General features: G+C 48.0%; 1 protein-coding gene across 4 annotated transcripts in view; it reads right to left on the reverse strand.

Annotated features, from left to right (window-relative positions):
- Nucleotides 1–7,613: 7,613 nt before the first annotated feature.
- Nucleotides 7,614–21,654, reverse strand: part of ELFN2 (extracellular leucine rich repeat and fibronectin type III domain containing 2) — a 104,306-nt gene continuing 90,265 nt past the window's right edge. For all 4 annotated transcript variants that reach the window (XM_056798897.1, XM_056798898.1, XM_056798899.1 and 1 more), the window contains exon 3: nucleotides 7,614–17,190. In XM_056798897.1, coding sequence (XP_056654875.1) covers nucleotides 14,279–16,696 — 2,418 coding nt within the window. In that variant the 5' untranslated portion in view covers nucleotides 16,697–17,190 and the 3' untranslated portion in view covers nucleotides 7,614–14,278. The remainder of the gene's footprint in view (nucleotides 17,191–21,654) is intronic.

The following is a 21,654-nucleotide window of genomic DNA, read 5'->3' on the forward strand; positions in this document are numbered from 1 at the left end:
GCTCAGCAACTTCTGGTTCCAAAACGTTTTCTGGGATATGAAGAGCATAAATTACTTATCCCACATTACATGATATCTTTCAGAAGCAGGATTAGCAGGTATTGTCCTAACCCCAAGGCTTCTGTAACACTCAAAAGCTAATAACAATAATAATAGGGAGTAGCAAGGTTTCCTAGTGGATAGAGCTCTGGGCCTGGAGTCAGAAAGACCTGAATTCAAATTCAGCCTCTGACATTATATGACCCTAAGTCAAGTCACTTCACTATTTGCCTCAGTTTCCCCATCTGTAAAAATGGGCTGGGGAAGGAAATGGCAAACCACTATAGTATCTTTTTTTTAAACCCTCCCTTACCTCTTAGGATCAATACTATGTATTGGTTCCAAGGCAGAAGTATGGCTCAGCAGTGGGGATTGAGAGAATTACCCAGGGTCAAAGAGTTAGGAAGTATCCAAGGCTACATTTAACCCCAGGCCTGGCTCTCAATCTACTGAGCCACCTAGCTGCCCCCCTCTCCAGTATCTTTGCGAAGAAAACTCTAAATGGAATCATAGAGAGGCAGACATGACTGAAAATGATTGAACAGCCTGTGTTCCTCCTCTCTAGAATGTAAGAAAAGGCTTTGAAGGTAAGGTCTTTGTCCCTAGCTCCAGTCAAAGTGCCTGGAGCTTCATTGGCACTTCTGTTGCAATTATTCAGTAGTTTCAGGCACATCTGACTCTTTGTGATCCCATTGGGGATTTTCTGGGCAAAGACACTGGAGTAGCTTGTCATTTCCTTCTGTAGCTCACTTTATAGATGAGGAAACTGAGGCAAACAAGGTAAAGTGACTTGTCCAAGGTCATACAACTTGGAAATGTCTAAAGCCAGATTCAAACTCAGGAAGAGGAATCTTCCCAACTCTAGGCCTGGGGCTCTAATTGCTGTGCCACCCAGCTGCTGGGTTGGCATTTAATGAATGCTAACTTGCCTATTGATGGAATCCTGCTAGCATGCATTTCTCACCTAGTATGTGCCAGACATTGGTGACCCAGGGTTCAAATACTAATAATGATAATAACAACCATAATAGCTAATGCCTCACCTTTATTATCTCACTTGATATACCAACCCAATGAGATAAGTGCTATTATTGCCCCCATTTTATAGATGGGGAAATGAAGGCTGAAAGAGATTAAATGATTTGTCCTATGAGTCTGAACCAGGGTTATAAAAACATGTGTTCCTGATTCTGGGCCCAATGCTCTATCCACTGCCTGATGTTTGATCATAACAAAAATGCTGTCAAATTGATGCTATTATTACCCTCCCCCCCCCCATTTTACAGATGAGGAAATTGAGGTTCAGGAAGTGAAAATGACTCACTAATGATCAGACAGCTGGTTTCAGAGACAAGATGAGAAACAAGTTAGTCCTGCTTCCATGTCCAGCCCTGGTCCCACTATGCAGTATTTCCTTGATCAATCAGCAAACATTTATTAATCAATTGATATCTAAGTTATTAATTTTTTATTTATTATGTTTAATTAATTGTAATTGATTTATTAATTCTGTACCAGGCATAGTGCTAGGGGCTAGGAACACAAAACCAGGGAATAAAACAATCCTTACACACAAGGAACTTCTTGGTATAGATTGTTAGGAGTTTTTTTAACCCTTACCTTCTGTCTTAGTATCAGTTCTTAAAAAAACTAACCAAAAAAACCAAACTTGACTTCCATCTAAGAATCAATACTGTGTTTTGGTTCCAAGGCAGAAAAGAGATAAAGGCTAGGCAATTCAAATTAAATGACTTGCCCAAGGTCACACAGCTAGGTAGTATGTAAATTCAGATTTGAACCTGGCCCTCCTGTCTCTTGATCTGACTTTTTATCCACTGAGCCACTTAGATGCCCCCTCAAGATAATTTTAAAGCATTTTTAAATGGGACTCATGGCAATAACTCAATTGACTGTGGGCATCCTGGCTTCTTTCTGAGAAGTTTCCTCAGGTGTGGAGAATCTATAGTTTAAAAAAATTAGGGAAAGTGCTGAAAGCAGGGAGTTCCCATCATCCATCAAGCCTGCTGCTCAGTGAGGAGTTAAGAGGATTAGATGCCAAAAATCAGGGGAAGGGAGGAGCAAAGCTCTTTATTGTAACCACCCACTCCTGATTCATGGTGCATTTCCTCCCCCAGGTCTCTGACTGGGCTGCTCAGCAGTTCTGCCATTCTCCCCCTGTTGGCTTCACTCCATGCCAAACCTCTCTTCCTCTTCTCCTGCCTCTAAGTCCCACCCTGGCAGCAGATGGTCTCAGGTCCTAAGGTACCAAGAGGACAGAAGATCATGTCCATTGGCTTTCTCAGGCCTCTTCATTTCTCAAGATTTCCCTGAATGACATCACTCTCTCTCTCTCTCTCTCTTTCCTTTCCTCTGCTTCCCTCTCTGGAGTCACTATTACTCACTATCTACTTTGCTCTTCCCAATTTCCCCTCATCTCCTCTAGGATCCTAGTCTGGCAATCAGAGCCTGGCTCTTAGTGTCCTGGAGTTAGGAAGACTGGATTCAAGTCCCAGCTCAGATATATATTATATGACCCTGGCCAAGTCACTTTAGTTTTTGGTGCCTCTATTTCCTCATCTGCAAAATAAGGGGGTTAGACTCAACTTCAAAGGCCCCTTCCAACTCCAAGCCTGTAATCCTTTGATCCCTTCTCTCTACTCACAAGATGGTTCAGACCCTTTCTACTTCTTGCAATAATGTTCTAATTAGTGCTGGAATACAAGTTTCTTGAGGGCAGGGGATGTTTTCTACTATTCTTCAGTGCTAAGTATAATGTCTAACATGGAGAAGGCAATTGATTATTAAATGTTTATTGACAGCTTTGTCTCACTGCTTCTAGTTTTGCCCCTCTTTAGCCCATTCTCCTCGAAACTGCCAAAGGGATAGTCTTAAAGCCCATATCACTCCCACAGTCAAGAAGCTCTGATGTTTCCCTTTTGCCTCTAGGATAAAATACAAACTCCTCCATTTGCCATTTAAATCCCTTCACTCTCTTACTCCAATCCCTTTCCAGCTTAAACTCTCATTGTTCTCCTTCACTTACTCCCTGTTCCAGACAAACTAAATAATACATTTCTTTCTCTCTCTCTCTCTCTCCCCCCCCCCTCTCTTCTCTGTCTCTCTCTTTCTTTCTGCCTATCTTCTCTCTCTCTCATTTGCTTGCAAAGCCTGTCACTATGCCTGGAAGAGTCTTCCTGATTTCCTGTGATTCTTATAATCCCTAGCTCCATTCAGGGCTCAGTTTGGGTTCCCACCTCCTCTACAAGGCCTTTCCTAATCTCCCCAATTCTTAATGCTTCCTTGGAGCCTCCTACATTGAAATGAATTAGGATTTAGAGCTAGAAGGAGGCCAATTAACCTAAAGTGTCATTTTACATAAAAAGAAACTGAGACCTGGGGAAGGTTATTACTCCCCCAAGCCATATTTTATAAATTTCATATGTATTTCTCTATGTGGTTGTCTGTGCTATTAAAGTACCTGGAATATTCTTTCCCTAAATTCCCCTATTGAATTCCTGCCTTCCTTCTTCAAAGTCCACCTCCACTGGCTCTTTCTCCATGGTTTTCCCAAATCTCCTTCCTCAAACCTTATGGAGCACTTTGGTTTTATTTATTTTTTTTATATTTTTGGAGTGAATGATAATGTAATATTGTATATCCCAGTTGATTGGTATTTATGTCCTGTCCCTCTATTAATCTCAGAGTTCCATTAGGACAGGGACCCTCTCTTGGACAAACTTCATTGTCTCCTGATGCCTATAATGTCCAGCACATGGAGCTCTGCCCACAGTAGGTGCTTAATCAGCATCAGTTGTATGATGCAGACAATTTCAGAGGCTATCAGCAATGCTCTTTGGCCCTGTCCAAATAAATTCCTCTACTTTGTTAATATTTGCTATAAGAAATTCTGGGATAATGGATGATTGTTGGATTTGACTTGGGGTCTTATTGAGTAAAATCTGGCCAAGGACAAGCCTACTAGAGTAGAAAGAACTCCGGCCTGGGAGTAAGGTGCCCTGGGTCCAAATGCCTGCCCTAATTCTGCCACTTGTTCACAGTGTGGTCTTGAGTAAGGCACAGCAGCCCTGCTTTGGGTGTCATTTTCCTCTTCTGCAAAATGAGAGGGTTGGATTAGATGGTCTCTAAGGCCCCTTCCAGCTCTAATGAACCCTGGAATTCTATGAGAACCCAATAGCATTGGGATTCATGCCCAGACTAAGGGAACTGAGGGACACTCGGGGGAATTCCTCATGCTGGGCCTATGATATCCTCCCAGCTGGAGGGGGCAGGAACTCTTTCTGAAGAATGATGTCTGACTATGTGAGGTTCTGTAAGAGCCCTGGATGGAATACCACAGGGTCTGGGTAACAACTCGGCTCACCCCACATCCTATCTGCTGCTTTTTCCTGGTTTCAACTCCATTGAACAATATCCCTGTGCCCTGGGTAGCCCCTAGTGTCCCTCCCACCCCGTTTCTGATGTCCTTTGTATGCCCTTTAGATTTACACTCTTTCAGGGCAAAGACTGTCTTTCTTTTTATTAACTATATCCCCAGCATTTAGCACAGAGCCTGGCACATAGAGGAAATTAAGAAACATTTATTAGATTGGATTCCAATTCTAACTCTGTTACTTGATGCTTGTTCCCTCGGGCTATCCCCTTTCCTGGACCTCCACATTTCCATTTGTAAAATAAAAGAGTTCAGCAAAATGTGGTGTCCTTCTCCCTTAGGCTGGCCAGAAAGGGTCACCCTATGTGCTGAGGGACTGCCTCAATTTTCATAGCATGAACAGTTTACCAGTAATTCTCATGAGCTACCTTTGCTCTCACCCCACGACCACCCCACACCCTTTTGCAACCACCTATTTCTGTGATGACATCCTGGACTTTCCTGTCTTTCCCCCACAATTCCCCATTTGTAATGGATGGGGAGCAGACTGCCCTTGACCACCATTTGCATCCCTGGGAGATGCTCGTTTTCAGTTCTTCAGAGACAGTAGTGTTGCAAGTGTTGCCATGCAACAGATCCAGAATGAATATTGGAATGAGGAAGGTGGGCCTTTGTCTCAAGGAGAAGTTTGAGGGCCAGGAAAAGAACCAGGCAGCTTCCCAAGAGCCCCCCAGCCCACTGTCCTCCTGTTCAATTGTATCACTGCCCATTAGCAGTGTCTGTCCCATTTATATTATGCATAATGTGCTACATGTTGTATACATTGTGCTATACATATACTTATATATGTATGTGCATATGTAGATATACGCATGTAGAAAGAGGGAGGGAGACAGACAGAAAAATAAAATTGACCAGAAGACTTAGAGACCTGAGACAGGAGAAAGAATGAGAACACAGAAATTCAGTGTTTGTGAGGGATATAAGGATCAGAAAGAGGCAACTGATCTAGTGAATAGGAAACTGGCCTTCAAGAAAAGAAGGCCCTCATTCAAATCCACCTTTGAAATGAAGCCACTGTGTGAATCTGTTCAGGAAATTTAACCTAACCAGACAGCCAGACTTGAACTTCAGTCTTCCTGATACTAGGCTCAGAGCTCTACCCACTACACTACCAGCTGCCTCAATGACATGAATGTAATACAGTATTACTACACTATAAAAAATGATGGGTGTGATGAGGATAGAAAAGTATGGGAAGATCTGTATGAAATGATACAAAGTGAAGTCAGCAGAACCAAGAAAAACAACAGACACAATAACTATAACAATGTAAACAGAAGGATCCTCCTTCCAAAAATCAAAAACAGTGTTGTACAATGACAAAGAACATACCTGGCTCCAAGGAAGAGAGATGAGAAGACATTGCCTTCCCCCTCCCGATTCTGTCCCTCAAAACAACTCCTTTGCAGAGTTTAGAATTCCAAGGGTCTCATCAATTACACATGCTTTCAGACTTTCCTTACATGTCTCTGTTATGCTGATTTTTTTTACCACTTTTTCTTCTTTGGTGGGGGGAGATCTTTTAAAAATATTGTTATGTGGTATGCTTTTCTTGGAGGAGGGAGAGGATCACTCTTTTTTTTTTTTAAAGGGGGAATACATTAAAAAAAAAATTAAACCCTTATCTTCTGTCTCAGAATCAATACTGTGTATTGGTTCCAAGGCAGAGGAGTGGTAAGGGCTAGGCCATGGGGGTTAAAGGACTTGCTCAGGGTCACATAGTATAGAAAGGAGTTTGAAAATATGTAAGAAGAAGATGCAAGAGTAACATTCCATTTACCTGGGATTGGACAGGAAGAGACTAACTGAAAAAGCAGTTAACAGTTGGTGCTGGACTCCTTAGGAGACAGAAGCTGTGTCTTGCTTGCTTGCTCTCAAGATACTGAGAGGGTAGCTGTTTTGGTATTCCTTGGGTGGACAAATGGAATGTTAGTCTTGCATCTTCTTGCATTTTAAAAAAAAATACTTTCTACAATAGTTAGGCGGTATCTGAGGTTCAAATTTGAACCCAGAACCTCCCATCTCTAGGCCAGGCTCTCAATCCACTAAACTACCCAGCTGCCACTTAAAAAATCATTTAAAAAAAAGGTCCTGATCTATGACTACAAATTGCAGACCTGATACCCATCTGTACGAGGAAACCAAGTTCCTCATTTGAAGTTTAAACTATCCTCCTCCCACCTCGACAAAAAACCCTTACCCTCTTAGAATTGATAACTAAATATCAGTTCCAAGGTAGAAGAACAGTAAGGATTAAGCAATTGGGGTTAAGTTACTTGTCCAAGGTCACACAGCTAAGAAGTGTCTGAATCCAGCTGTGAACCCAGGACCTCCTATCTCCAAGCCTGGCTCTCCATCCACTGAACCACCTAGCTGCCCTTAAAGGTTAGTTTGTTTATTAATTTCTAGATAAAGTAAGGTGAGAAGAAATCAAATTTGTTCTGCTTGTCCCTAGAAGGTAGAACTAGGAACAAGGAGTGGATAGTGCTGAAATATATTACAGCTTAGAGTAGGAGAAACTTTCTAACCATTAGGGATATACTAGGGCAGCTTCTGACAGAAGTGAGCTCCCCATCCCTGAAGGTTTTCAGATGGATTCCATCCAATTGGAAGATTTAATCATTCTCTCTCAAGATCCTCCCTGTAAAGATCCCATTTCTGAATCCCACTCTCTCAACATATCACAGATACCTTCCCTCCTCCCTCCTCAACCTCTAAGGACTATAAAAGGAGGTGTCACTCTCCTCCCTTTTGTTGTGTCTCTTTTACCATATTAGTAGTCACCTTCATCTCCAAAGGCAGCCCACCCTTCCTCTCACTTGCCTCCCTCCAATCTTCTTCCTCATTCTCCTCCCCTTCAGTTAATATTTCTGCTGTGTTCTCTATCCTTATAGCTCCATTCCTTCTCTCCTCCTAATCCCTAATATCTACTCTATTACCTGACTTTTTCCTCAGGGATACCAAGCAACCCCATAGATTCCATCTGAAGGCTTCAGCCATTCCAGGAAGATGGGAAGGAAGGAATGGAAAGGACTGGAAGAACTAAAGAATCCTGGAGAGGAAAATGGATGGGGGGAAAGCAATAGAGGAGGGTACACACAGAGACTAGGAGCCATCCTGGTTTGTTTTTAAATAAGAAATTTATTGCAAATATAGAAATTGATTTTCTCCATACAGGAATCTTGGATTTGAGGAAAACTATTTCGTGCCATTCAGTTTAAAATAGGAAAAGGAAAAAAAAGGGGGGGTGAGAGAAAACAAATCAACAAATGGACAAACCCAGAAGAAAGAAAACAAGAACAAGTCCCTCCCCCCCCAAAGGAGAGGGAAGGTCCATAACAGGACCAAGAGTCACAGGATCATCACTGAGGAGGGGGCCCACCAACCCCAGAGGACCCAAACTGAGGCATCCATCCAGGCCACTGCCTCCCTGGCCCTCACCCCCTAGGTATCTACATTCTGGGGATGGAAGTGGGCAGGACTACCCTGGCCTTACATTATGACTCCTCTCCTCTGCCCCAACCCTGTGTTTGTTGGGGGGAGAGGTGAGGGAAGAGGAGGACAGCCCTCATCCCTTTCTACCCAATTGCTTCCCTTCTCCATTCCTCCCACCAGGGATCAGGCTGAGAACCTGGGCTGAAGATTGGAGCTTGGGGAAAAGACATGATCGAGGGCTAAATGAGAGTGGGATGTGCAGCTTTCTGTCTGGATATTTAGGGGGTGGGAGAGGGTTGGTGGTGTAGAAATCATCCTCTCCTAAATCAGGAAAGAAAGTGGAAGCCTTGTCTAGGTGCTGAGAAAAGGGGGCAGAGTTGGAAAATGGGAGCCAAGGCAAGAAACACTGGGAAGGAGTCTTGGTTGATGGCTTCAGGAAGGGAGATAGCTAAGGAAGAGGAGGAGTCAGAGCTAGAGTGGGAAGCTTGACCTGAGAGTTTAGGGAGGGCAGAATCCCTTCTCTCCCAGGCCCCAGACTCTTCAGCTCTAAAAGTGAGAGCATTAGACTGGCTGATTCTAAGCCCACTTCTATCCCTAAATATCTGGAGTTTGGGAAAATGATTTTCCTCGGGCCTCAGGTTTCCTTTTGCCCTCTCCAGAAAAGCTACCTCCTCCAAGAGATGTGCTAGAGGAAACTCCAAACCTGGGATAAAGAATGCAGCTGGGTCCCATAGAGGTCCCAAGAAAGCTCACCCTACCCTCAAATAAGATAAGACCCCTCCTAAGCCCAAAGCAATGCACATTTGTCCAAAAGAAATGGACCCCAAACCTTCACCACAAAGCCTCATCACTCCACCTCTCCACATGAGAGAGGGGCTCCCTCATCTTATTGAGCCCCACCCATGGCAGCCTAGATAAGGCACCGGGAGAGCTGGTAGTGAGGAGGCTTATGGGCAATTAGAACTAGAAAGGGGCTTCAGAGATGATCTAGCCCTCTCCTTTTACTGATGGGAAGACGAAGGCCCAGAAAGGAAGTTGAATAGTGAGGAGAATAGACAGAGGGGCAGGGGAACAGGGAGTGTCTTTCACAGGACATCTCTAAGCAAAGACAAGACCCTCCCCAGGCAGGAGAAAATCAATGGGGTATCAGAGAATTTAGAACTTGAAAGGATCTTACAGAAAGAGGGAAAATGACTTGCCAAGGTCACACAGGTAATAAGCAGAGCCAGAATTCCAACCCAGGACCTCTGACTCCAGATCAAACACTCTGTAGCTTGATCCATACTGCTTCCATTCTTGGCCTCTCCCAGGAAGGCTAAAGAATCTTATATCTAGAAGTGAGAGACTTCAGAGGCCATGTTGTCCAAATCTCCTTTTTGAAACGTCCTGCATCCAGGGACATTAAAAGATGTGCCAATAATCTCCCAGGCGGTAATCATCGGAGGTCTTCAGAATCTGGAGTCAGGAGTTTTCCCACTGCACCATGGTATTTCCCTATTTATCCTCACACCTGTACTGGTTATGTCTCCAGAAGCCCCTTGGTCTCCACCTCTCTGAGCTCTAGACACCCAGAGACTGAACTCATCAGGTCCCTCTCCAAACATACCTGATTGAAAAAGTCAAGGGAATGAGTTCCTTTTAACAAAGGGCAGACTCTGACCCCCATAGCCTCCTTATCCTTTTACCTCTTCTCTCCATAATTCCAAACTAACCTTCTCTTTCCCTTTCCCTTTCCTTTTCCCAGAGGCTGGAAATCATTTTCTAAAACTACAGATATAGGGCCAGAATGAGCCCTACATATAATTTAGTCCAAGGAAAGAGCCCTGAATTTAGGAGTCTGAGGATCTGGGTATAAATCTCAGCCCTGTGACCTTGGTTAAATCACTTAAGCCTTAGGTTTTTCCCACCTCTAAAATGGGAGGTTTGGACTAGTTGATTTCCAGCTGTGAATCCAGATCCAAATCCAGATCCAGGATTCTCTCCCAGGTTTATAAGCTTCCTCCTCTTGCACTGGCCTGGGCTGGAGTTCCAGCTGGGAAGAAGGCTCCGGAGCTGATTAGCATTGCAAACACAAGGACTGGTGGGGCCCAGCCAAGATTCCTTGACATAAATTTCCATTTGTCATTCATGAATATTTCACTCCCTGCCTCAGGAGGAATTATCCAGGACCGACCAAGACTGGCACTGATGGAGGTAGAAAGGGACTGCAGTGCAGCTCCCATAATCTGGGCCCCACCCCACCCATGCTCCCTGGGAACCCAGGGAAGTGTTGGTGCCAAGAGGGGCAGAGACCTAGAGCTCATCCTGGGGACTTGGAGAATGAGCTCTTGCTCTTCCCATCTACCATCTCAGTGCTGAAGCTGGTCTTAGGAGTAGGGAATGTTGAACTGAAATGGACCAGAGAAGTCAAGTACAACCCTTCATTTTATGACTGTTACACTCATAGACAGAGCCAGAAGGGACCTCTCAAGGCCAGCTAGTCCAATCCCCTCATTTTAAAGAGGGCCAGAGATGCCAAGCAACTTCCCTAAGGTCATAAAGGTACTAAATGGCAGGGCCAGGATTTAAACTCAGATCCCCTAATTCCAAATGTGGAACTTCTTACATTGTTGCCCTTTGCCTGGACAAACAGGCTAAAGAGGGAAGGATCTGTCCCTGGAAGCCAAGTAGCAGAGGCAAAATTTAAACTTGTGTCTTTTGACTCCAAATCAACCATTCCCACGTGCTCTTGTTCTAGAAATAGTCAGCTCCTGGGAGACTCTCTTCAACAGGGAAAACTCCTGGTCTCAGGCATTCCATTTGCCAAAAGAATATATTTACCAGGGTGACAGTGGAAGGTGCCAACCACAAGGGGAAGACTGCCTTCCTCCTTCCCCCACAAAGCTTCATTCAACAGGTGCTTCCATAGTGAACCCCTGATAATAGTTTAGATTTAGAAGACCCAGAAGACCTGGGTTTGAATCCCATGTTTCTTCTATTTGTGACTCCAGAATAAGTCCCTTTTTTTCTCTGGGCCTCAGTTTATCTTCTATTTAAACTAATGTTAGCCCAGATGTTCTCTAAGGGTCTCTTTTGGTGCTAAATCCCTGGAATCTTAGCACAGTGCCTGGCACAGTGTAGGTGCTTAATAAATGCTTGTTGAATGGACTTGAACTGAATCAAAACCTCTCCATTCCTTGAAACAAGCTGTAATCACCCCAGGAATGGTGCCAGTGTAGGAGTCCCTCCTAGGAAGCCCCACATGGCACAGCCCCTTCAGCACCTCTGCCTGGACAGCTCCAACACAAACTGGGAACTGAGAGGTGAAGAGGATAGAAGGGACAACAGGACCACTTGTGGGCTGAGGGACTCACTACCACTGCTGCCATTGCTGAGGTGGGGAAAGGGGGAAAGGGAGGGCTGGCCTAGTGGCAGCACCAGGTTTAGGTCCTCTGCAGAGATAGTTCCTTCCCAGGTTTTAAAAGTCGCTCATCAGTTCACAATGGAGGGCATCTGAGGAGGGAGGTAGGGGACAGGCAGGGAGAGGAGAGAAGAGGAAGCAGGGGGGAATCTCGACAAACGGGCACATTCACAACAGATGTTTGCTCAGAAAAATACAGTAAAGAGCGTCATGCACAAATAGAACAGGAATTCTGTTTCTGACATCAGTGGCTTCTCCCCGACTCGGTTTTCTCAGGTTCTCAAACCAGGCCCAGGGAGGGAATGGAAAGATGAGAGGAAGGAGGTTGGGGAGGGGAAGAGAGAGGGCAGGCCAGTTGCTCCCTCTTTACCCTTCCCCATCTATTCCCTTTTCTCTTCCCATCTCCCACTCTGAAAGTCCTTTCTGTGCAAGTCACCCTCCCCCCAAAAAGTCCTCAAGGATTGGGGGATAAGGGGGAGACAGTGACTTCTTGTGCCCTCTCCATCCTAGTATGAGCCCCCCCCCAACAAGGAGAGCAGGTGAACCCCAAGGGTTCACCTTAGAAAGGGACTGCTTTCTAAGGCCTAGCACCTTCTCAGACCCTTGGTTTCTGGGACATTAACAATCCATAGGCCCTAATGCCCTCAACTTCCCCAGGTCCCATCCAACCCTAAAGGATCCAGGTTGTAAGACTGAAAGATCTTAGGATCACACACTCAGAGCTGAAAGTAGCTTAAGATGCCCAGGGAGACCATAATGGCCTTGGGCCAAGGCTGGGCAAAGGAGGGGTCTAATCTCTCTATCTCTTGTCCTGAGACAGGATGGGAAGAGTTGAAGTCCATACAGTCTAAGTCTCCAGTCTTACAACCCCTCCCCTGTCCCAAACACACCTAAGAGACAAGGAACAGGTAGGAAGAAGCCAGGTGACTCCAAATTCAACTGAGGTCCTAAAAACTAAGGGCTAAGTCAAGAACTTGGCCAGAATCTCCCAGGAAGCCCACCAGAGACCCTCCTTGCTTTTCCTTTCTTCCTGGCACTACTCCCCCATCCTAACTTCTCTCTCCCACCTGCCCCCACTCTTCCTTCTCTTGTTACTCCCAAAAAGTAGTTCCCTAACTACCTCCTCCAACCTACTCCCCAGGGCCCATTGGTCTCTCCTCTGCTGGCTGCCTGAAAGGGGGTTGTCATGGTGACCACAGCTGGCCAGAGAATGGGGATAAAGTCCAGGAGATGGGGGCTAGTCACAGAAACTGTTTGTTTCCCCCAAGCACACCCTGGGAGCTGTTTGTGCTTTGTCTGGGTGTCCTTTGGAGGGGAAAAGGAAAAAAGGGGGGGGGGAGAGACTTGTAGTTCTCGTGGAAACCTAACCCCACCCCACCCCCATCCCTACAGGGTAGAAGCAATGAATGTAGCTTGCTTGGGTTAAGGAAGATGAGTAGATACAGAGGAAAAAATAAAAACCTCTTTTCCATTCAGAGGCCAGGATCAAATACTGGGTCTTTGATTTGCTTCCTTCTGTCCCAGTTCCTTGGCACCCCATATCCTTATTGAAGAATGGAAGAGGTGGGGGAGGCAGGATAGCGTCTAAGGACATATTGGAGGGGGGGGTGACAAAGAGGGTGGGACATCCACATAGCTCACCATCCTTGTGGTTCTCCAGCAGTCAGCCAGTCATTCACTCATACACACATACATACACACATCTCTATAGCATCTTCTCTCAGGGTGGGGGTAATGGCAGGAAGCCAGGCTAGGGAGAGGCACAGAAGCTTTCAGGAGGCTGGCACAGTGGGGTGGAGGAAGGAAGGGTCACCCCCATCTCCCAAAACCTGGGGGGGGAGGGCTGATGCACCTGAGATACACTGGGAGCCCCTCATCCACTCCCACCACCCTGCTGTCTGTAATCTCCTATTCTTTCAGTTCCAGGATCATTCTCTCCCCACCCTACCCCACCCCCATTCCCTGCTCATTACCTGGAAGACACTTAGAATTTTCTGACAGATTCATCACTCCCTATTCCCACATGCTCCCAAGAAGTGAAAGCCATCCCTGCTGGCTTCACTGAAATGAACAGAACTCAGGAGGATGGGGAAAGAGAAGACCCCTAACTACCAGGGTCATCATACCCTCCTTGGATACTAGCCCTGAAATTGGTGATTGGAGAGGATGATATCAGGGAACTCCCTTTCAGGAAAGTCTCCCAGAAACCAAATGAACCAAAGCAACAGGGCTTTGGGGAAGAGGACTTGGACCAGAGAGATCCTATCGGATGGAGAGATCAAGGAGAAGCTACTCCAAATCTAAGTCCTTATATCCCCAAGATCTTTTAGAGGAGGGAGGTGGAGGTTGAGAGGAGGGAATTAGCCTCCCCTCCTCCTGAGACCATAGTGGTACCCTATCCCTGGATTCCCAACCTTTAGTCTCCAAAGTCAAGGACCAAAGAAGACTCAATAGCTTAGCATTCCCATGTATGGCCCCGATCCTCTCATTTCTCAGCCTCCCCTTTGGAGTTCTCCCAAGCCCCAGTCTAAATGGGGCAGCCTCTCTGAATTTCCCTTCTTCCTTCAACCTCTCCCTCCCCAGCCTTGAACCTCTCCAATCTTGGCAGAAACTTCTAGGAGGAATGGGTCCCCCCGCCCCCCTGGGCAGCACAGTAGAGAACTGGTTACGGTATCCGTTTGTAAACTTTAAAAATTGTGTTTGTCTGTCCATTTACGTCAGGTTTTGTTTTTGTTTTGTTTTTTTTCACAGTCAGGTGGTGGTCAGGTGTGTGCATTGGGTGCGTGCGTGCGGGTGTGTGTGTGTGTCCATTCCTTGGCCTCCTCCTACCCCATCCCCCCCCAGGCCTCCCGGGCCCCCCCAGTCTCGGTCTCCCTCCCCAGCCTGCCCCTTCCCCAGTCTGGTCCCTCTCTCCACCCCCACCTCACCGGGGGCGGGGAGGGAGGAGAGGGTCACAGCTTCTGCTGAGCTGAGACCCCCTTCCAGTAATCCAGGATGTCGTGCAGGTCCTCATCCTTAGCGAACTGGACCTTCTTGCGCAGGGCATGGCCAGCTGCCATGTACACTTCCTCCCGGTGATGCTTCTTGTAGGGCCGGAAGCGCTCCCAGATCTTGTGGGTGCTCTCAGACGAATACTCAGGGCTGGAGGAGTAGCCTGAGAAGTAGTGTCTGGGGGAAAGCTGAGAGTATGTGGAGTCCCGCTTGGAGCGGGAGAGGGGCTTGAGGAAGGACACCCTCTGGCTCAAGGTATCTGCGCTCTCCTCGTAGTACAAGGCTGGGAAAGAGTGTCGGTGCTCACTGCAATGGTAGGAAGGCTTCACCTCCAGGTGATGGATGGCACCCGGAGACACCAAAGGAAGACGGTCCAGAGGGCTGTTGAGTGGACTGCCCTTCTCGATGTACTTTGAGTCACCCTTGCCCAGCCCTGGGGGTGGTGGGTGATCAGGGACATCCAGGCTGAAGACCTTGGCACTCTTGATGGACCCACTAGATGAGACACTGCAGGTCTTCCGGGCCACAGCAGCATCAGCACTCAGCTGGCGCTGCAGGGGGTGGTGAGAGCTTTCTTTGTAGGGAGGTGAGAGGAAGCTGGGACGCTCCAGCCCACCTGTGGAGCTGGTTGGGATGGACTGGCACTCAAAAGCCAACTCTGGGTCTGCTCCACTACCTCCCAGGAAGGAGGCTGTGTCTAGCTTGAGGGCATCAATGCAATTATTAATAATTTGGTTGACTTTATCAACCTCCTTGGCAATGGTAGAGATCTCTGCTGCTGAACCCTGGCCATTATCCAAGTCTGGCAGGTCATCCTCACCCCGGGTCAGGCCATCCCCGCCGCCACCACCACCCCCTGTCCGCACCTCCATGTAGTTTCCCTTGGTGGCCACCTTGGGTGTATCTATCCCAGTCTCCAGCCCCTTGGGTTGTGGTAGCTTCTCCCCAATCATGGAGGGGATGGAGGACATGCGGGAGACAGGAAGGACTGGTGGCTCCCCCAGCTTTTGGGCAGAATGGACAATGGAGCTGGTGTCCACATCTGAGCCGTAGCGCATCTCCAGGATGGTCTTCTTCACACTGATCGACTTCTGTTTTTCCTCCTGCATGCGCCGCTTACGCAGGCAATAGTAGACAGCCCCCAGGACTATCACCATGCCAAAGAGGCAGCCAAGGATGGTCATGATATAGTGTGTGGTTGTGGATGTGCTGGGGGCCATGTCCCCCTGGATGGGCTCCCGTGTGGCAAAGGTCAGGCAGGTGTGGTTGAAACGTCGGGAGTTGCGGATGGAGGCCACACAGAACGTGTAGTCAGTGTGGACTTTGAGCTTATTGAGGGTGACGATCTCCTTTTTGTTCTTTAAGGTCATGACGTCAGAAACATAACTATTGTTATATTGGACCAGAACATAGAGCTTGCTGAAAGGGGAGGGGATGGTCACCACCAGGGTGGCCGAAGTGAAAGTCACATAGTGGAGTTTGATGGTGGGGCTGATGGAGGAATCTGTGGTGGAAGAGGCTGGGGGCTCCACGGAGAGGAAATCCACAGGGTTGAAGCCAGAGTTCTCATCCAGGTCCTTCTGGGAGTCCGTGGTATACGGAGTGGGATGGCTGACGGGTCTGGACGGCAAGGTGCCATCGCGGCACATAGATTGGAAGACGGTGATGGCGTTGCGGCTGTGATGGGGCCGCGGCACCAGCAGCGGGTAGCCGGCGAACTCCCGGGGGGATTCACACTGCAGCCGGTCATAGTTCTTGGTCACATTGTTGAAGACCACGAGCCAGTTGAGGAAGCCATAGAGGCCGCAGTCGCAGTTGAAGGGGTTGCCGGCCAGCTCGCACACCATCAGGCTGCTCAGCCCCACGAAGGTGGTGCTCTCCAGGCGGCTGAGGCGATTGGAGGACAGGTCGATGCTGATGAGCGCCGGGCACTCGGAGAAGGCGGTGGGCGTCACCACCTCAATGAGATTGTGCTGGACAAAGAGGAATTGCAGGCGGCTCATGCCCCGGAGCATGCCCTCGGTCAGATTGCTCAGCTTGTTGTAGCCCAGCTGCAGCACCTGGAGGTTGGCCTGGCCCAGGAAGGCGCCATCCTCAATGTAGGAGATCTCGTTCTTGGTCAGGTTGAGGTCGGTCAGGTTGCCGAAGCGGTTGAGGGAAGAGTAGAGAACCACCTTGAGCTTGTTCTCATTGAGGCGGAGGTCGTGCACCGTGCTGTTGATGTGCTGAGGGATGGTCTCATAGGGAGGCTGGTTCTGGCTGCAGATGGCCAGCCACACGTAGCCCTTGTCACCCTCTATGAGCCAGCAGTCGGCCTGCACCAGGTCTGGCTGGCAGGCGCAGAGCAGGGCTGCTGCCCATAGACCCAGGCGCAGCATGGCAGGGGGAGGCCCGCCGGGCAGGAGGGCTGGATCCAGGCAGGCCACGGGCAAGGCAGGGCTCAGGGAGAGCAGGGGACTGGGAAGGCCTAGCGGCCAAAAGCCTGGCCCATCATCCCAGTTCTCGCCGGGGCCGCCAGCATTTTGAGGGATGCCCCCCCAGTGCTGCTGGGGCTCTTGAGCTCTGGTCCACTTTGCCTGCCGTCCAGTCCCAAGGATACCAGCAGAAAGGAGACCCGGCTGTGGACGGGGCTCTCAGGAGTCTCTTCCTCAGTCCCTCGGCCGGTACCCCCAGCTCTGCCCTCTTCTCCTCAATCTCTGCCCAAGAAGAGAGGGTCCTGGGCAGTCAGGAGCCTCTGTCCTCTTCTTCCTCTTCCTTGTTCAGGCGTCTCAGAGCTTCAGAGCACAGGCAAGGAGAGAAGATGCAGACAGGCAGCTAGACAGAGCCATGGTGAGAGACGGACGGAGTTGGAGATCCATCTGTCACCCAGAACCTGGAAGAAAAGCATAGGAGACAGAGATGGATCCATGAGGAACCCCCAAAGGACTGGAGAGACAAACTTTGGGATGAAGCAGGAGGATAGAGGGACACCCAATGGGAAAAAGAGCCCTTGGCAACTCAGCTCCAAGGCAAGTTCCCCCACCTCCACCCCAGCCACCAAGAGGGGGCTTCCTGCTTCATCAAGGACTCTGGGTGCCTGTTACATAAAGGAAGGACATCCTGGTGGGTGGAAGGGGAGACAGTAGGAGGGGAAGGAGTGGCAGGAGAGAGAAAGGAGAAATCCTGGGGGGATTAACAAAGGTTGGGGGTGCTCAAAACAGTGGAGAAAAAGACTTCAGAAACTCAGCAGACCTTGCAGGAGGAATCCAAACTCAAAGGAACCTTAGACATCACCCAGGATCTTAGAGAACCCACCATTTAGAGCTAGAAGGGACGAGGAGAGCCATCTTATGCAACTCCTTTATGTTATAAGCGGGGAACTGAGGCATAGAGAATGAGGTGGTTTGTCCAAGATCACCCAGGTACAAGTTGGTACAGATAGAATTGGAACCCAGGTCCTCTGATTCTAAAGTGAGCATTCTTCCCTATAATGCCACCTAGTCCAGCCCCCTCGTTTTACAGATGAAGACTCTGAAGCCAGAGTGTTTAAGGGATCTGCCTAAGGACATACAGGTAGAAAGGAGCAGGGTCAGAATTTGAAGCCAGGTCCTATGTGTCTAAGTTCCCAATATCAGCCAACCCACCCTTCACCACAGGTTCGGCTCTTGGCCCCAGTACACCTATCTCTATGTACATATAAGTTCCCGTGTCATCAGGGATGTATGCAAACACAGGCAGACATGCATAAGATCAAGAGGCCGGACAGGTTTATGGAGGAAGGGACTTCAGAGGTCATCTAGTTCACCCCCCTCGCTTTATAGATGAGGGAACTGAGGCCCAGAAAGTCTTAGAGATTTGTCTAAGGTCACACAGGTGGCATACATCCACAGGTATGCAGGGATTTGCCTGTGAGAACATACACCACTCAAGAAAAACAGATGAGAGGCCCTAAGAACAAAACGCCATCTCCTCTCCAAGCCAAACGATAAATAATTCATTTGTTGTGTAACTGCTCTTGTTCCAAAAATAATTCCCTTGTCTCAGCTCCAGTGGGGGAAGGGGGAATAGGGCCACCCAGTCCTGAGCTCATGGTTGGGGAGGGGGCAGAGGTTGGGGTCTCCTGCAGAAGAATGAGGTAGGGAGAGCTCTGTCTGGGTCCAGACGATGACCCCAAGGAAGGAGGTCCTGACCAGGGCAGTAACAGACAATAGTGGAAAGGAAAGCTGGAGCCTGGCAGGGGAATCACAGGATCACAGATTGAGTTAGAAGGCAGCTTAGATGCTATTTATTACAAGCTCTTCATTTTGTAGATTAAGGAACCGAGGCCCATATTAGTTAACTGCCTCGGCCCCCTGAATACTCTCTCCACTCTGGGTTTTCATGGCTGCTCTCTCTTGGTTGTCCTCCCACTTCTGCGAGCCCTCCTTCTCTGTCTCCCTTGCTGAATCTTCAACTACGTCACAGCCACTAGCTCCTCTCCTAGGCCTCTTTTCACCTAGAGAGAAGTGGCCCAGAAGGAACATGTTGGCCTGAGAAGTCAGAGGCATTGGGAGGCGGCTTTGTCCTGGCTCCAGTCCCTTCTTCCTCCATACTCTCTCACTTGATGATGTCATTAGTTCCCGTGGGTTCAATTATCATTTCTATGCAGATGACTCCCAGGGCTATATATCTAGTCAGTCTCTCTCCACTCTTGAATTATAAACTGCTTATTGGATATTTCCATCTGGAAGACCTATAGGCGTCTCAAACTCAAGAGATCCAAAATAGAAGTCATTATCTTTCCTCCCAAACCAACCCCTCTTCCAAAGTTTCCAGTTACCATTAAGGGCATCACTATGCTCCTGGCCATCCAGGCTCACAAACTCGGCAGCACCTTCAATCCCTGCTCGCAGGCACCCCACGTATCAGTTCGGGTCGCCAAATACTGACATTTCTTCCTCAACCTCTCTCCTATCTGTCCCCTTCTCTCTACTTGTATGGCTGCCATCCTGAGGCTTGGAGAATGAGGTGCTTTGTCCAAGGTCGCCCAGGTACAAAGTGGCAGAGAGGGCATTGGAACCCAAGGACCCAGGATTCAAAGCCTCGCCATCTTGCCCCTGGACTTTTGCAATATCCTTCCAGTTCCTGCTCCCGGACTCTCACCGTTCCAAACCTGCCTCTACTCAGCTGCTAAAGTCTTTTTCCTAAAGCATAAATCTAATCTACCCAGAACTTCCTTGACTCAGTAAACTCCACTGGCTCCCTATTCCTCCAAGATCAAATCAACTTAGTTTGGCAATTAAAGTGCTTCCCAACCTGTGCCCTTCCCATCCTTCTAGCCTTTTCAACATGACTCCCTTCCATCACTGTCCAATCCAGGCATGCTTGTTCATACAGGGCCACTTCCCTGGCTGCCTGGAATGCTCTCCCTTTCCCCCGTGCCTGTCAAGAGTCCCTGGAGTTCCCTAATGCTCAGTTTAAGCCCTAACTTAGCTGGGCCCCCCCCCCCCAGTGCCATACTCTCCAAGAATACTTCCCATCCCATATGAACCTAGTGATATGCATGTCCTCTCTCACACTAAGCCCCTTGAGGAAAGGGCCTGGGTTTTGCTACCTCTTTCTATCCACACAGCTTAGCACAGTGTCTTGGCTTACATCAAGCACTTAATAAATACATGTTGATTGAATGCTCAAGGTCACTTTAGAGACACCACCAGGGTTTGACTCAACAATCTTTCCACTGAGCCACGGTGATTCCTGTCCATGGCCCCCATCATCATAAGGCCTAAGCAGAAGAAGAAAGAAGTGATATCTGGAATCCCCCTTCTTTCTGCTCTCCAAAGCATTGTAAATGCTAATGATTTACCAGGCAATAGATCTGGGTTCTAGTTCTGGTGATAAGAGCTGCCTAGAAACAAATGGGCTGCTTCTTGAGTTAGTGAGTTCCCCATGCCTGGATTATCCTAGTAGAAGCTGGATGTAACTGGGGATACTGTAGAAGAGATTGAATCTTCAGGTAGGAGTTGAGCTAAATGACTCCTAATGCTCAGCCCACTGGGATTCCAGGATATCATTTAACCTCCAGATGACAGGCAAAGGGGACCATTTTAGTTCTCACTACCTGCCAAGGTTGTTTTAGAAACATAATGTATAATGAAAGGGTCTTAAAGTAGTAATAGTTCAAGTAACAGGAGGAAGTAAATATGGCACCATGGTAAGCATGCTACCCCTAGAGTAAGAGGAACTAGGTTGGAATCCTCCCTCTGAGGCTTACTATCCATGTAATCTCAGGCAAATCAAATCTCTCTTGGCCTCAGTTTCCTCATCTGTAAAATGAGGGGACTAGACCAGATGACCTCTGAGGTCCATTCCAACTCTGGATCTATTCCTGCAGTCAGAGTTCTGTCACTTAGTGGCTATATTAGTTTAGGTAAATCCCTTTATTCAGCCTTATCTTCCAAACAAGGAGGTTAGAAAAGATGAACCCTAAGGTCCCTTGCAACTCTCACTCCCATGAAGGAAGGAATCAACCCTTTGTCAATGCTCTGAGAAATGCCTCCTCCAATTTTGGGTTCCAGTAATGCTGGGATGATGTTATGTCATCAGCCAGAGATTCTTGGTTCTAGAAGAGCACTTAGCAATCATCCATCTCAGTCTACCCTTTTCTCAGATGAAGATACTGAGGTCTAGATAAAGGAAGTATCTCACAGCTAATAAGTGGCCAGTAAATGGCAGAACCATGGGCTCAAATTCACAAAATCCAAGAGCCACCCCAGGGCTCTCTGGATGCTGCAGGAATGCTCCTGACTCTGGAAATGGCCTGATGCTCTTAGACCTGAAGGCCAACTGAAACCTCAAAAACTAAAAATCCAGCATGAGACTCAGCAGACCTTTTTCCGGAGAGCCCCTCCCTTCATAATTCCTTGGGGAAACTCCAGAAAGAGAACTTGCATAAATCTAAAACAACAACAACAAAGCCTTCACAGTTAAAGGAAAACCAATTTTCAACATTGTGCCCCAAAGGGCAGAAACAGAAAGAAGTGAGAGGGAAGGGAGGCAAAGAGAGGCTCAGGAGATTTGGAAGGCTTGGAAGATGACAGCTTGGTCCAAGAAGAGAAGGGAGCAGATCTGGGGTTTGCAAATGATCAGGGCAAATGGATAAAAGTCTTAGACCTAGGTCAGAGATAGAGACTTGGCATTCAGGTACCCTGGAAGGGGCAGGAGGAGGACTTAAAGAGGTAAGAAACTGAGGCCTGGGCTCTAAGGTAATATCCTCAGGGTTTCTATATTTTCTATAATCCAGGCCAAATCTGAGAGGGCCCCACTTGCCAGACCCAGGTCAGGAAGAGGAGGTTGGGGGAAGAAGGGATAGGAATAT

The sequence above is a fragment of the Monodelphis domestica genome, chromosome 5, assembly GCF_027887165.1.
Source record: "Monodelphis domestica isolate mMonDom1 chromosome 5, mMonDom1.pri, whole genome shotgun sequence".
Lineage (NCBI taxonomy): Eukaryota > Metazoa > Chordata > Mammalia > Didelphimorphia > Didelphidae > Monodelphis > Monodelphis domestica.